This window comes from Apteryx rowi, unplaced genomic scaffold, assembly GCF_003343035.1.
Source record: "Apteryx rowi isolate R43461 unplaced genomic scaffold, aptRow1 scaffold_776, whole genome shotgun sequence".
Lineage (NCBI taxonomy): Eukaryota > Metazoa > Chordata > Aves > Apterygiformes > Apterygidae > Apteryx > Apteryx rowi.
The window spans coordinates 25,461-39,209 of record NW_020451067.1 but is presented as its reverse complement, the minus strand read 5'-3'; the positions used below and the strand labels follow the sequence as shown (position 1 = coordinate 39,209).

Sequence of the window (13,749 nt, the reverse complement as noted above, 5' to 3'; positions counted from 1 at the left end):
GAGAGTTTTTCGGAGGCTCCGGGTAGGGGGAACGACTGCAATTGGCCCGCGGCCGTTCAGGCGCCGCTGCGGGCAGCTGCTACCCTCAGGCCGCGCGCGCGCGCCGGGCCTCGCAGAAGGCCCCGGCGAGGAGGCGCGGGAGGGCAGCGCGCAGGCGCGGGGCTGATGGCGGAGCGGGCCGGCGGGGCGCCCGCCTAGGCAGGAGCCGCATCCGCCGCCATCCGCACGGTAGGGGCGGCCCCGCCGCGCCGCGCCCGCCCAGCGGCGGCCCCGGAGTCGGGGAGGTGCGGGGTGGGCCGCCATTTCCGGGGGCAGCGGCCGCAGGCCCGGGCGCTCCTCGGGGCCTGGCCTGCCAGGGGCGGCCAGGCCGGGGCTTGGGCCGCGGCCGGTTACCGGAGCCGGCGGGGAGCCCGCTCGGGGGGCGGCCGGTGCTGGGCCCCGGCCCTGGCAGGGCCTCGGCAAGGTCGGGGCGGCCGCGGGCTGGTTCCCGCTGTCTCGGGGCCTGTAAAACGCGGCGAAGCGAGTGCGGCGGCTTGTGCGGATCTGGGGCTCTCTCCCGCGTTGTGCCCCGGGGGGAGGAACTGGCTGAGGCACTCGCGCTGGAGTCATGTTAACGGGAACGGTGGGATTAATGAGGTGTAACGGCGTGGGACGCCTTTATAAAGATTCGCCGGCTTTCTTTTGCTTGGTTCTTGGAAAGCAGAAGTTGTGAGCGGTAATTAGCTGAAAGTCCTGGGCAATTACGGGGCCGTTAGGGATTCAGCTGACACGTAGCAGCCTTGTTATCTTCACGAGAGTCCTTTGCTACTTTCTTGCTTTTATTAAATACAAAATAACTGGACGTAGTTGAGTGACAGTCCTTTGATGTCACTGAAAATGCATAAAATTATGTATGCTGATAAATCAAGAGGTTCTCTCTGTCTTCCGTATGAGAAGTTTTCTCTTTGTGAGATATATGTTTTTATTCTGCTTGTTGCAGACTCAGTGGCACTAAGATACAGTGAAGCAAACCTGTTGTCAACATGTTCCTCTACAACCTAACGTTACAGCGTGCCACTGGCATTAGCTATGCTATCCATGGCAATTTCTCAGGTAATACATTTTTTTCTCTAAGCGTTTTTTCACTTGAATTCTTTCATATAGTAGAGAAAGTAAGGTGCTTGCTTTTGATTTCGATTGGGTTTGGTTACTGAAGCTCATCTGCTTCAATATAGCATTAGTTTTTTGGTTTTGCTGGTATATTATCTTTTGCTGTTGGATACACAACTTGAGATAATGTAATTTGTGGAAAGGTCGAGAGAAGTTTGGTTTGATTATGCATAGATTTAACTTAGTATTTAGTTCATTTTCCTGATCTGTTAAAATATGCTGCAGCAATGGGGATAGTGGTAAGTAATGTGGTGAAGTAAGTTGTTTGAGTTCTTCAATAGTGATAATAAATACTCAGCTTGTAGTGATCATAAAGTTTTCTGTTTCTTATAGTGCTTTTTGAAACTGCTTGTCCTGCTGTGCTGTTGCTAACTATTTTTTACATTTTGGGTTCCTTAGGAACCAAACAACAAGAAATTGTTGTTTCCCGGGGCAAGATCCTGGAGTTACTTCGCCCTGATCCCAATACAGGAAAGGTTCACACCTTGCTGACGGTGGAAGTGTTTGGAGTCATTCGCTCCCTCATGGCCTTCAGGCTGACAGGTGGGACCAAAGACTATATTGTCGTGGGCAGCGATTCAGGACGTATTGTTATTCTGGAGTACCAGCCCTCCAAGAACGTGTTTGAGAAGATTCATCAGGAAACCTTTGGCAAGAGTGGGTGTCGCAGAATTGTTCCAGGCCAGTACTTGGCTGTAGATCCAAAGGGCCGTGCTGTCATGATCAGTAAGTCAATTTGTGAGCTTGTTTGTTTTTTGTGGTGGTGGTGTTTTTTTCCCTGTCTTGGGGATATTTGTTTTGGAGCTCGTTTCTGCCAGGTGTAATTGCAAGTGTTTCTTCTCAGGCACTTTGTTAGGATATGAGACATGTCAAGGAGAACGCAGGCATTCAGAATTGTTCCTTGACATTGATGGAATTGCACAAATGAATTCTAACACTGAACAATCTAAAACAATTTGGAAAGAAGCCTGCTTGCCTGGTGATGAGCAGACAGCTGAAGCATGATGTCTGGAAGAAAATGCAAGATTGCAGGCATTCGTGCTATAGCATAGTCAGYCAGCTTCCACAGCCTGAAATGATGATGTGAATTCATGTCTCTTCTCTGAGATGTATTGTGGAGACAGTTAAATGCATTTCTGATCGGGCTTCACAGATAGAACAGTTGGGTTATGTTTTTTATAAGATTTACCATCTTAGTGACTTAGTTTGCTACCCAATATTGCCAGCAGCTGTGCTTGTGCAGCCAAAGGGACAATGAACTGCAGAGTGAGAACCATGGCATGTGAACTCAGTGTGCCCAGGCTGGCTTTGTGTGACACTGCTTCCCTAAATGCTGAGAGCAGGGACTTGTAATGATAGTAGTTTAACAGGCTCTCTATGTTGGATATAACTCATTGTTTGCTTTCTAACTAGTTACGTTTTCATTGATGAGATGGTAGCGCAATCATATTTATACCATTCAAATTGGTAGTTAAGAGTGTTAAATGTACAGTATGTTGTATAAGCAGTATATCRGACAAGAATGCATTTTTCAGTTAAAGTATTTCTAAGGAAATCTGAACAGTGTCTTCTTGTCAAGTGGCTTTCTTTAACCAGATCATCTGGCTGCTCTTTTAAATTTTCTTTTGCCTCCCTGCAGCATGTCATCTTCTGTGTGGTACAATGAGTGAGCAGATCTGCTTATAGCCGTTGGACTGGATAGACCTTGAGTCTGGCCAGAAAGAGGCCTCCTCCTGCCTTAAAGGGCTGTCTATAGTCATTATTTGTGYTTTCGCTCTGAAACACTTGAAATGAGACTTTTAATAGGTTGCACAAATATAAATACCAACAATTAGTTCCAGCAGCAGAAGCAACACTGACGTTCTCTTGCAAAGTTCTCCATTTGTATGCAGGTGTCCGTAGCTTTCATCATCAAGATGATGTGTCTTAGCTACCGTTGTCCTTTTTCTGCAGGTGCTATTGAGAAGCAGAAGCTGGTGTATATCTTGAACAGAGATGCTGCTGCTCGTCTCACCATTTCCTCCCCGCTGGAAGCCCACAAGGCTAATACCTTGGTCTACCATGTGGTGGGAGTTGATGTAGGATTTGAAAACCCAATGTTTGCATGTTTGGAAATGGATTATGAGGTGAGAAGAACTTGGTCCCATTTGCTGTCTTCTGGGCTTTTCTCTTCTTTCACCTGATCCTTCTGTGGAGGCAGGGAAGGTTTGCCGCTTTTACTGTGTAATGTAAWCTTCGTTTGTCCAACTTGCTTGCTTTTGGCTTTACTTTCAGTCAGAATAGGAAAATCTCTTCTTGTCTTGGTGATTCTTCATTTATTGCTGTTCAACTGTAAATGTACTTATTTTCTTCCTTTGAACCTTTTTTGTGCATCTTTCAACAAGTCTTCCTTTCGACTTTGCTCTAATGTTATTTAAAACTGTTTCCTGATGCATTGGCTTTGCCCCTCCTTTAATATCTTTCTTGAAAGACACCTTGTTTTCGTGCTTTCATTGGGTGGTCCATGAGGACCTTCCCTCTTTAAAATATTTTCTGAATTTTGAGCAGGGAGTTTTGTCTGCTTTGGGTTGTGTGGCTGTAAGCGCTCTGAATAAGTATGTGAGGAAGGTTGCCTGGGTATGGAGGCTAAAACTGTATTTTGTTAAGTCGGACCTTTGTGCTGTAATGTAGATGTGCCCTAAAATCTGTTTGATCTCAGAGAGGATGGAGGTATGACTGCCAGCTAGAAATCCTAAGAATCCTGATCATACTCTAGGGGGGGATATTGGCAAGCGTTTCTCAGTACATCCAGGTGCAAAAGCTGCTGTTGTAAAATCACCAAAGCTTTTACTCTTGTGTGTTGCAGCAAGTCTGCGCTGCCTTTGTGGCTTGATGGCAAACTTTGTTATTGTACAGTGGCAGACTATGGCTGATGATGATCTTGCTCCATGGAGATACAGAGCTCCTGCTGCTGTAGACTTCCTCCTCTGAATGTTTTTAAAATGCTACTTTTTTGGTTATACGTTCCTGACATGTTTTAAATSTGAGGGTGTTTTCTCCACACAAATGGATGCTATCATTGGCTTGAATGAAATGTTCRTGTGCTGTGTTTTAGGAAGCAGACAATGATCCGACAGGAGAAGCAGCAGCCAACACRCAGCAGACCTTGACATTTTATGAACTGGACTTGGGTTTGAACCATGTGGTTAGGAAATACAGTGAGCCCTTGGAAGAGCACGGCAACTTCCTTATAACAGGTACTGCCCAGCCAGCCACTGAATTGTTTCCTTGTAGATCTACTGACTTAGTTCTGGTTCCCCAGGGAAACAGCATCAATGTGCTGTAGCTCTTAAGAGTTGTTTCAGTGGCAGTCTGAGCTATTAGTGTGAATTAATTCATCTTGGAGTCAGCTAATGACTAAAGGGTCACGCATGGAAATATGCAAGAGTTTTATAGGTACGGTTGCAGCTTGGAGAGTGCTCCACATCTCTGTTCTTTGAGATGTGTCCTGGAGTCTCTCATCAGTCGGAAGCTAGGAGATGTTAAGTGGTAGCTTAATTAACTGGCAGAAGATTCAAAAGAATRTGTTTTTATGTAATGCATATGTAACACACACTGTGGAACTCTCTAAGGTGAGATGGCAGAAGTTTATATGCATTTGAAAGGTGAATTCGTGGACTGAAATCTCACAGGGGTTGGATGCAAAGCTACTACCTTTGGTTTGGAAAACTGCTGAACTACAGATTTGCTTCTGAGTAGAATGGAAGCTAGGAGGGAGAGCATCCCTGTATGCTTGCCGCATTCTTGTGTCTTCTCTAGGCTACTGTCAGRCACCGAATACTGGGCTAGATCTGACCAGTGCTACAATTGTGATGATATCCTCTATTATGCTGGGATCTCAACAGAAGCGTTTTTAAAAACATACTCTGAAAATGAAAGATGTGTCAGAAAACCATCTGCTAGATTTTTTGACAGCAAGCAAACATGTCAGTAACCCAAGGGTTGTATTCAACTGACAAGTTGCTAATAGAGTGTTTTGGGCATGTCATGTCTTTCYAGACAGCAATAAGACATGAAGTATAAAAACATAAGCAACTTGTCTTTCCTTTTTCTCCGTCCTGGTCCCTTAGTTCCAGCTGCCCTAATGCTAATTATGATGCTGCCCCCTTATGCTGATACAGGGAGTTGTACTTGGAGTTTTTGTCTTCTCCTTCAATAAGAGCAGATTCATRTATGTAGGGGGATATAGAGTAATGGAAACTATACTATTTTAAAGAAAAACAGGATAAATGTGTTGCAAACAGTAGTCAGATGTGTGATAAGGGCTCTTGTGGTAATGTGTCTTTGTTGCGTTTCAGTTCCTGGTGGCTCTGATGGACCTAGTGGTGTGCTGATCTGTTCTGAAAACTACATTACCTATAAAAACTTTGGTGACCAGCCTGATATCAGATGTCCGATTCCCAGGAGACGGGTGAGAATTTTGGGATTCCTCCTTCTTTTAAAAATTATTTTTGTCAATGCTAAACAAATACTTGGTGTTTGCTGCTTTGGGATTAAAGGTATCGGTGACGGTTTTCAAGTGAGGAAAAAAAAGGTTAAAAAGCCTGTCTGCCTAAGATAGATGATAATCTGTCTTACTGGCTGCGTTTGTTTTCTGCAAGGGAAGGCTAGGGTAGGTGTAGCCTGAAATGATGAGTTTGGTTCATGTCTCTTCTCTGAGATTTATGCTGGAGACAGTCCAATGAGACTGATCAGGCGCCAGTGGGGCAGCGCTGGCAGTGTAAGATCGGGTTGCTTGAGGCAGTGAGTCATGGTTACCATCATGCATGCAGGTGAATTTGATAGCTGCTCTATTGCATCTAATGCAGCCGCCTCCTCCTTCACTGTTGCAAATCTTCATGTAGTTTGGCAGGTGCTTAAAGCACCATCAAATGGCAGGTGCTAAGAAACAGTTTTCTTTGGATTGCAGCCCTCACCTTCTGTGGTTAGTTTTGATATGCAAGAGCTGTCTGGGGAGGACTGCGAAAGAAGTAGGAGGGAGAATGCTTAGGCACAGTGTCTTAGAAATGTATTTCTCCCTGGGGGAAAGGCGTACCAAGGGTATTCCAGGTGTGACAGAGGGGATGTGACTTGAGTTGAAAGCCTGAAAGCCTCTTCATGTACTCTTAGCCACCCGTGAAATGGAAATGCTTCAGTCAGTGAGACTACCTCTGTACTTGCCAGGTAAGTCTTTTCCACCAATGGCCTCCAATTTCTGTCTTGACAGAATGACTTGGATGACCCAGAGAGAGGTATGATTTTTGTCTGCTCTGCTACACACAAGACCAAGTCCATGTTCTTCTTCCTGGCCCAGACAGAGCAGGGAGACATCTTCAAAATTACTCTAGAGACTGATGAAGACATGGTAAGCATCAGTTGAGGAAGAACCAAAGCACTCTTTGAGAAGAGTCATCGTTCTCTTAAGTGATAAATATTTAATGCTGTGTTTTTAGCTGGTGTTTGTTCTATATGATTTATAATACAGTTTCACCAACAATTGTAACTGCTGTTTGTTCATATAGAGACATAGGGTGAGGTTTACAAAATCATGAGATTTAAGCTACAACGTCAGCTGGGCATATTTTAAATGTTTTACAGGCAGTCCTTCCTCCAAAAGATGTATTGCAAAATGTGGCTCATGAACCTCTTAGAGGGTATTCCATAATCTAATTTTGGGGAACTTAGCTTCTCTTGATTGCAGTAGCTGCTCTCCGTTTCATCTCTTAATTGAATATTTACATGCTGCAATCTTTTTTTTTAATTGATGTAGCTGTTTTGGTAGGGCCAGTCCCTGTGTTGAAATAACAAACTTGTATTGAAGTGGCTTGCTGCTGCTTGTCCTACTATTTTGCAATAAAAAAATCTCTGCTGCAGAGAATCAGTTGAATTTTTTGATTAATGAATGTTAGTTCTTCATCTAAACATGGCAAATTTGGTACAGAGGGTAAAAGTGTAGCATCTTTAAGTGGCTTCATTTGTTCTTGGATGTTTCACTGAGAGCTATTGTGACCATATCAAATGTAGAAATTCTCTCAGGACAGTTACTTTTTCACATATCTGGGAATGGCTGGTGTTGGAATGGAATGCTGTAGGAACTGAAGAGAATTTCTTATTCCTTGAAGAGAGCTTGCTGTTTTCATAGCTGTTTCTTCAAACTGACTCAGTATTTCAAAAACCAGAAAGTCTTAAAATAAAGAAATCCTGACTTGCGTTTTCAAAATAATCTGTTGGATTTTGTGAACTAGAACCTGCTGCCCCAAAGTAATGATGTGATTGTGCTTGAAACACTCTCTTGCTTCCTTTCTTTGGAGATGATTCTTGGGAAGCTATTCTTACTAAATCATGCATTTACTGCTCTAGTATTTACGTTGCTAGTACAGTCACTTCTTTTTTGGACACTTTCAGGTAACGGAGATTCGACTGAAATACTTTGACACTGTTCCCGTAGCTGCTGCCATGTGCGTGCTGAAGACAGGGTTTCTCTTTGTGGCATCTGAATTTGGAAACCAGTGAGTAAACAATTTTACTGTAATGCTTCCCCCTGAACCTGACTGTTTCTGTTCATGACTGCAAACTGACCTGTGACCTTATTCAACAGATAAAGACAACGCCTCTGTTTTAGTAGGTGCCTTAATGCTTTGTTCACAGGCTTTGAGCAGAACAATTGGCTTAGACTGTGACTGAACGGGGAATTTTCTTGTTGTCTTAACCCAAACTAAATATTGCAGTGCAGGGAACAAAAGATCCCGTGCTTGGCTTAATAGGTTCTGGAAGGCTTGAACACTTGCAGTTCTTCTAGTTTTCAAACCATATGGATTGATGCATTATCTTTAAACTAGTTCGATCAGCTTTTACCTGAACTTTCATGTGTATTACATAGTCTCTCAAAATGCTATGGCCCACGCAGAAGCAAATAGTTTTTTTTATCAAGTAACTTCAAGGTGCTTTGCTTAATAGATGTATTCTCAAGAGCTTTCTCACTTCGTATTTGGCAGTCTAGAATGTTCTAAAGACTCAAAAATGACTTTGCACGCCTCTGAGTATGACTTAACAGTGTGCAAAGGTGGGATTCATTTGAGTGGAGATTTATGCTGTTTTTAGACTACCTCTGCAGAGTCAGCCACTTGGGGGAGCTCCAGCCAGTTTACTAGAGTGAATCTAAATTCAGTTGCATAAACCAAGCTTTTGAAGAAGTCCTGTTTGTTTGAGTTTTATTAAAAACGGGAAGTAAATCACTCTCGTTCTGGATTGATTTTTTTGTTTGTTTGTTTCCTCTGATGTTTAACTTGATGATTGTAATATTTAGGCTCACAAAATGGAATAGGGAGGGGTTTAAAAATAATGAGATGAGAGTATTCCCATAAAACACAACTGTGGAGTTGGAGTCTTAGCCACTGGCCTTGCTCTTTGCCTCTGCTGTCAATTAGTGCTTTGGCTCGAACACAAGAAGGTCTCGAAGGCTCAAGGGTAAGCAGAGCAAACCCTGGAACTCTGGGCTACCATGCCAGTGAGAGCAACCAATGAGAAAATTTTGATTTTCTTGCAGACATCTTATCTGGTTCCCTTTTAACATTCTTCCTGTCACCAAGAAAACAATCCTCAAGGCTAAATTTTAATAACTCTATAACATAGGGAAAGATTTCCTCCTCCCCCCGCTCCCCCCCTGACTAGGTGTTAGGCTAAGGCTAACTTAGAGAAGGCTTCATGAGCTTTGCACTGAACATCCTGTTGCTCTTGCTTTCTGTCTGAAGTTACCTGTACCAGATAGCTCACCTGGGCGATGATGATGAGGAGCCAGAGTTCTCTTCTGCCATGCCCCTTGAGGAAGGAGATACGTTCTTTTTTCAGCCACGACCTCTCAAGAACCTGGTGCTGGTGGATGAATTGGACAGTTTGTCTCCTATTCTATGCTGTCAGGTATGTTGTCCCATTCACCATGTAAATTAATCTTTCTCACTTAACAGGGCAATTATAAGTAGGTGATTTTATCTCCATTTTTCTGTGGAGTGTTTGCCTGTAAGTGGTGTAACCAGAGCTACATTGTCGTGGGTTTCCAGAAATACTGTACTGTACGAAATGCTGATAGAAAAGCAAATCTGCTAAATTCTCAGACAGTTACTTAAGACTGGTACCAGGCCTGGCATCCTTTGGTTGCTGTGGCAATAAATGTGTATCCAGAAACAGGGTGCCAGCCAGCAGTCCTGTGCTGGTCCTCTGYGTTGACTGTTAGACCAGTTCTCCATCTATTCTGCAGAAAGTTTGGTTAAAATCTGACATGATTTCAGTGCAGCAGATGGCACACCCTGTGGCATCTTCACTGTTTTCAGCGGTTGCATTCTGAACACAATAACGTGGCATATAATAGCGTGGTTTTATTTTCTTTTCCTGTGGGTGTTGTTTGACACACTTTCTCCGTGCAGATAGCGGATCTGGCCAATGAAGACACACCCCAATTGTACGTGGCCTGCGGTCGGGGGCCCCGGTCATCTCTGAGGGTTCTAAGACACGGACTTGAGGTAAGACTTCCAGCGCTTAGCAAGAACAGCTTTAGAGGCAGGGACACTGGAAGAAAATCCTGGGAATAAAGGTGCTGAAATGAAGGGGTGGTTCTTTACTGTAGTCTGGAAAGAGAGCAACTTTCTCCAGACACGCTTCTAGGAAATAGAAGAGTTTTGTTGCTTGCTTGTAGTTTTGAAGGCTTTTTGTTCAGTTGACTTTAACCACGTGCATTTGGTCTCTTCTACTATTTGAGTGTATCGAGTCGGAACACTCCAGATGTCTGTGCCAGCTGCTGCTGCTGATCTCTGCTGGCAGTGGGTGAGCTTGTTTTAAAGCCGATCATCTGGAGCCTTAATATGAGGCATTATAACCTCTGTGATGAATGTATTCTACCCCATAGCCCATCTGGCATGGGGAGAGAGTATCAGAACTAGGGATTTGTTAGCTTTCCTGCCCGGTTCTGTAGAGTACTAACTGATGATTGTTCAGTGACTTATTGTAATAAATTTTCATCTGAACAGCCGTTTTGTAAAGAACCTGGTTCTTGTTTCGTAGGTATCCGAAATGGCTGTCTCAGAGCTGCCTGGTAACCCCAATGCTGTATGGACTGTGAGGAGGCATGTTGAAGGTATGCAATATTTCCCAAAGCACAGAGCGGTGATAATATTTTTTTGTCCAAGGAGATAGGAAAGCRTGATGTTTGTGTGCTGTCCCCAGAAGTTCTGATCTGAATCAGTAACCTCCAGTTTGTACTTAGAAGCCACCCTCTGCTCCCCTAAAATTATCAACTGACACTTTGAAAAAGCAGCACCTGCCTGCAGCTGCATCTGTCACCCAGTRTGCTGCATCAGATGTGCGTTTCCAGCCTGAAGCTGCTGAACTTCTTATCCTTTCCCACTTCCCATAAGTTCTTGCTCCGACTTCAGTAGACACTGATGGTGCTTTTTGTTGGAGCGTACTTGCTATTCTGTATATGCCTGCTGACAACTACAGTAATCAACTCTTTGTGAGAGAGCGGGATTCAAATTATGGAAAAAAAAGAAAAGTAAATCAGCAACAGTATCTATTTTATTACTTTCCTCTATGCATATCTGCAAAGAAAACATTCTACTTAGGCTAGGACACACTTCCTATTCAAAAACCCAGCAGTGTATAAGATGCCATTAATTCCAGGAAGGTCAAGATTTGAAATTGGCAGAACGTACTTTTTTTTTTTTTTTCTTTCTTCCTGATCTGAAACAGTGGGTTTGTCTTACTAAAGCATAAGAGGAAGTATAATCCTAAGTCCTGCCTTTCTCATGGAGACAAGAACAGAGTTCCTCAGATATACCTATAAAGCCTGAAATGAAGCTATTCTGCTTACTGATAGTCTCCGTGATTATTTCTGAGGCAGCGCTTTGTAAAAATTTTGCAAAGATGTCCATAGTTTCATGGACTGGATGTAGAAGTGTCAGATTGTTGCAATGGAGACCTTAGCCTGCTGTGGTGACATGGTATCTCGTTTTAAGCAGTCTTAGCGAGTAGCATGTCTTCCAGTGAGTCAGGAGCCCTGTGGGAATTCCAGACGCTGCTGTGGAATTTACCTTGCCATCTGAGAGCTGCCTTCAATCCTGTACTCATGTTCTGAAACTCCCATACAGCCTGAACAAACCCATGCTCTGGTCTTCTGGAAAATGAGTTGGTAACATTCATTTCCTCTGAGAGATTGAGGCTTCTGGCGTCACCTTTGTTTATAGTTTAAAACTGTTTCTAGTGGGTCTTTAGAGGATCACTTTGACTTTTCAGGAGATAGAGGACCACTGCTAATCTACCTAAAACAGACCAGTCTCACTGCTTTTTTTTTTTTTTTTTCCCCCTCTTTTTTCTCCCTAATACAAAATTCTCCAGGTTCCAGCGTGAAGATCTTCTGTTTTCTGCTTGGAAAGGCTAGAATCTGTAGCTGTTGACAGCCATGCTGCTTTTCAAATGTAGTTTAAAATTACGTAAAACTGATCCCCAAGCTTGACTTCTGAAACAGTTGTAATGGGTTTTATCCAAAAGGACTGCAGAACCCTTTCAAATCTAATCTCGAAACTGCCCGAGGGCCGTTTCTGGAGCGTTCAGCTGGCAATGTCAGGTTGCCTGGCTCTGCCCGGATGCCACGGTGCGCAYGTGCTGCAAGGCCTCTGTAAGACACGTACAGGTTTGCAGCCTTCAAAGCAAATACTAACCCTGGCTGGTACGTGGTGATACACACTACCAATACCAAGCCTCTTTTTCTCTTCCACAGGTGGCTGGTGGTGGAGGTGCTGATCACCACAGGTGTGTACCTACTGCTAGGGGCTACTGTGCTGTCCCACAGGTTACCCACAGAGAATCCCAAAATCATGGGGCTACTTTTATGCTGAGCTTTCCAGTAAATGAATTCCAGAAGCTGTTGTGTAGTTGGAGATTGTTGCATTTGTACTTCAGGAGCTGAGGAATATAAAGTGACTCCCATTCCACTTCATGATCTTTTGGGAACAAAATAATTGACCGTGTCTCTGCAGAATAGTCTTTTTTTTTTTTTCTTTCTTTCTTTTTTGCTAAAAGTGGAGGTGCACATTTCAAGGGTGTTTTCAGCTCCCTTCTAGAGTTAGGGTTGGCTCCCAACCAGTTTGTACAGCCTTCCAAGAGAAAATGAAGTGTACTGTGAACATCTGTAGGGATTGCTGACATGGGATTGCCCTGTGGTTATGTGATAGGCATGTCCATCAGTGGTTGGGAGATGGACCAAGCACTCTTGCAGTTGAATATAGAGGTCTGGGGAGGTAGATGGCTGTGTGCGCTCTACTGTGTGGATGTATGCGAGCTGAGGCTTAGCAGTCTGCATTCACTACCTGGCACTCTTGCCTGAAAAGCAATGTGCAGTGAGTCACGGCCATGGAGTTCTCCATGAAATAGTAAACAGAAGTCTGGGAAAATGTGCTGTCATCCCATCAGATTTTTTTAAATGAGAATAATCCTGAGTTTTGTCACTGTTCATCTATTTGTTCACTGAACCCATCTAAGCTAGTGGTGATTGCATTCGTATCAGCGCAAACTCACATGCTGTGGAGCATGCGAAGACTATGTTGGGCATGGACTGATTTAAAAGAATGAAATTCTGATGGGCAAACTCAAACTGAATTCATGACAAATAACAAAAATGACAGTAGTGTGTAGAGTTCATGGACTGAAATGTGATGTTTTCATGACTGATCATGATGGGTCCATGAAGCTGTGGAAAACTTGTAATGAAGACACAAGAGAATGAGTCCAGCTGTGATTCTTCGGAGTCATTAAAATGTCTCTCTTACCAGCTCTGTCTGCTGAAAGGAGCTAACTGGAGCAATTAAAACAGTAATAAGCCTCACTGAAGTTTTGTGTCTGCCTACAAAATAGTATCTATCTGTTTAGAACTCTGGGCAGCGTGATGTTATGCGTGCGATTGTGCAGAGCTAAGTAGATATCTTTTCATATTAAAATAGATAGCTCTTTTCTTCTTCTAACTGAGAATACCTCTCAGTGTGCCCCAGGGATTTAGTCCCCTTAATTTTCAGCTAGGCTGCTATATTTTCTAAAGCAAAATTGTGTTGTTGGAATCTAGATGAATGCATCTTATTCACTGACTTCATTCTGCTAAATCAAACTCTTTATTTGAAAGGCTCCAGCAGAGAGGCATTAAGCAACACTACTAGACTTCAAGCAAAAATGCACTTGTCAGTATTATTGACGCAGAATTAAAGGCGTGCTCTAATATAACTGTAAATCAGAGAAAAGAAAGAGCTAAAAAAGTATTAAGAGGTAGGAATGAGTTTGGTTTGAAGTAGAACTAAGGGAATCTGTTTCGCTTTCAAACGGGAGTTCTTTGTCCTGCTCCAGATCACATGGCTAAGCCTCCAGCTGGGACGGGTTGTTTATCAGGAGACTGTCAGCCCCCAGGGAGAAAGGCAGCGGCTCTCAAGAAGTTTGGAAAACAATGATCTTCTCTGAAATGGAATTTTTAGAACATCCTGTCTACAGGRTATTTATGAATTAAGGTCTTAGCCAGTGAACTACTAGAATTTCTTTTGAAAGCAGTCG

At 43.5% G+C, this 13,749-nt stretch overlaps 1 protein-coding gene and 2 non-coding genes across 4 annotated transcripts in view; all 3 read left to right on the top strand.

The window, feature by feature from the left end:
• The first annotated feature begins 129 nt into the window (after positions 1-129).
• The window catches only part of SF3B3 (splicing factor 3b subunit 3), a 31,260-nt gene continuing 17,640 nt past the window's right edge, over positions 130-13,749 (top strand). Inside the window, exons 1-11 of one of the 2 annotated variants that reach the window (XM_026088585.1) lie at positions 130-228; positions 980-1,092; positions 1,549-1,875; positions 3,103-3,275; positions 4,244-4,385; positions 5,487-5,599; positions 6,395-6,532; positions 7,573-7,676; positions 8,919-9,084; positions 9,588-9,683; positions 10,222-10,294. In XM_026088585.1, coding sequence (XP_025944370.1) covers positions 1,023-1,092; positions 1,549-1,875; positions 3,103-3,275; positions 4,244-4,385; positions 5,487-5,599; positions 6,395-6,532; positions 7,573-7,676; positions 8,919-9,084; positions 9,588-9,683; positions 10,222-10,294 — 1,402 coding nt within the window. In that variant the 5' untranslated portion in view covers positions 130-228; positions 980-1,022. Of the gene's footprint in view, positions 229-606; positions 716-979; positions 1,093-1,548; positions 1,876-3,102; positions 3,276-4,243; positions 4,386-5,486; positions 5,600-6,394; positions 6,533-7,572; positions 7,677-8,918; positions 9,085-9,587; positions 9,684-10,221; positions 10,295-13,749 lie in introns of those variants that run through there. The other variant, XM_026088586.1, reaches the window with a different exon arrangement.
• On the top strand, positions 2,216-2,297 carry LOC112976882. The gene has a single exon (XR_003257209.1). It is a non-coding gene; the product is annotated as a small nucleolar RNA SNORD111 (small nucleolar RNA).
• On the top strand, positions 5,808-5,887 carry LOC112976883. The gene has a single exon (XR_003257210.1). It is a non-coding gene; the product is annotated as a small nucleolar RNA SNORD111 (small nucleolar RNA).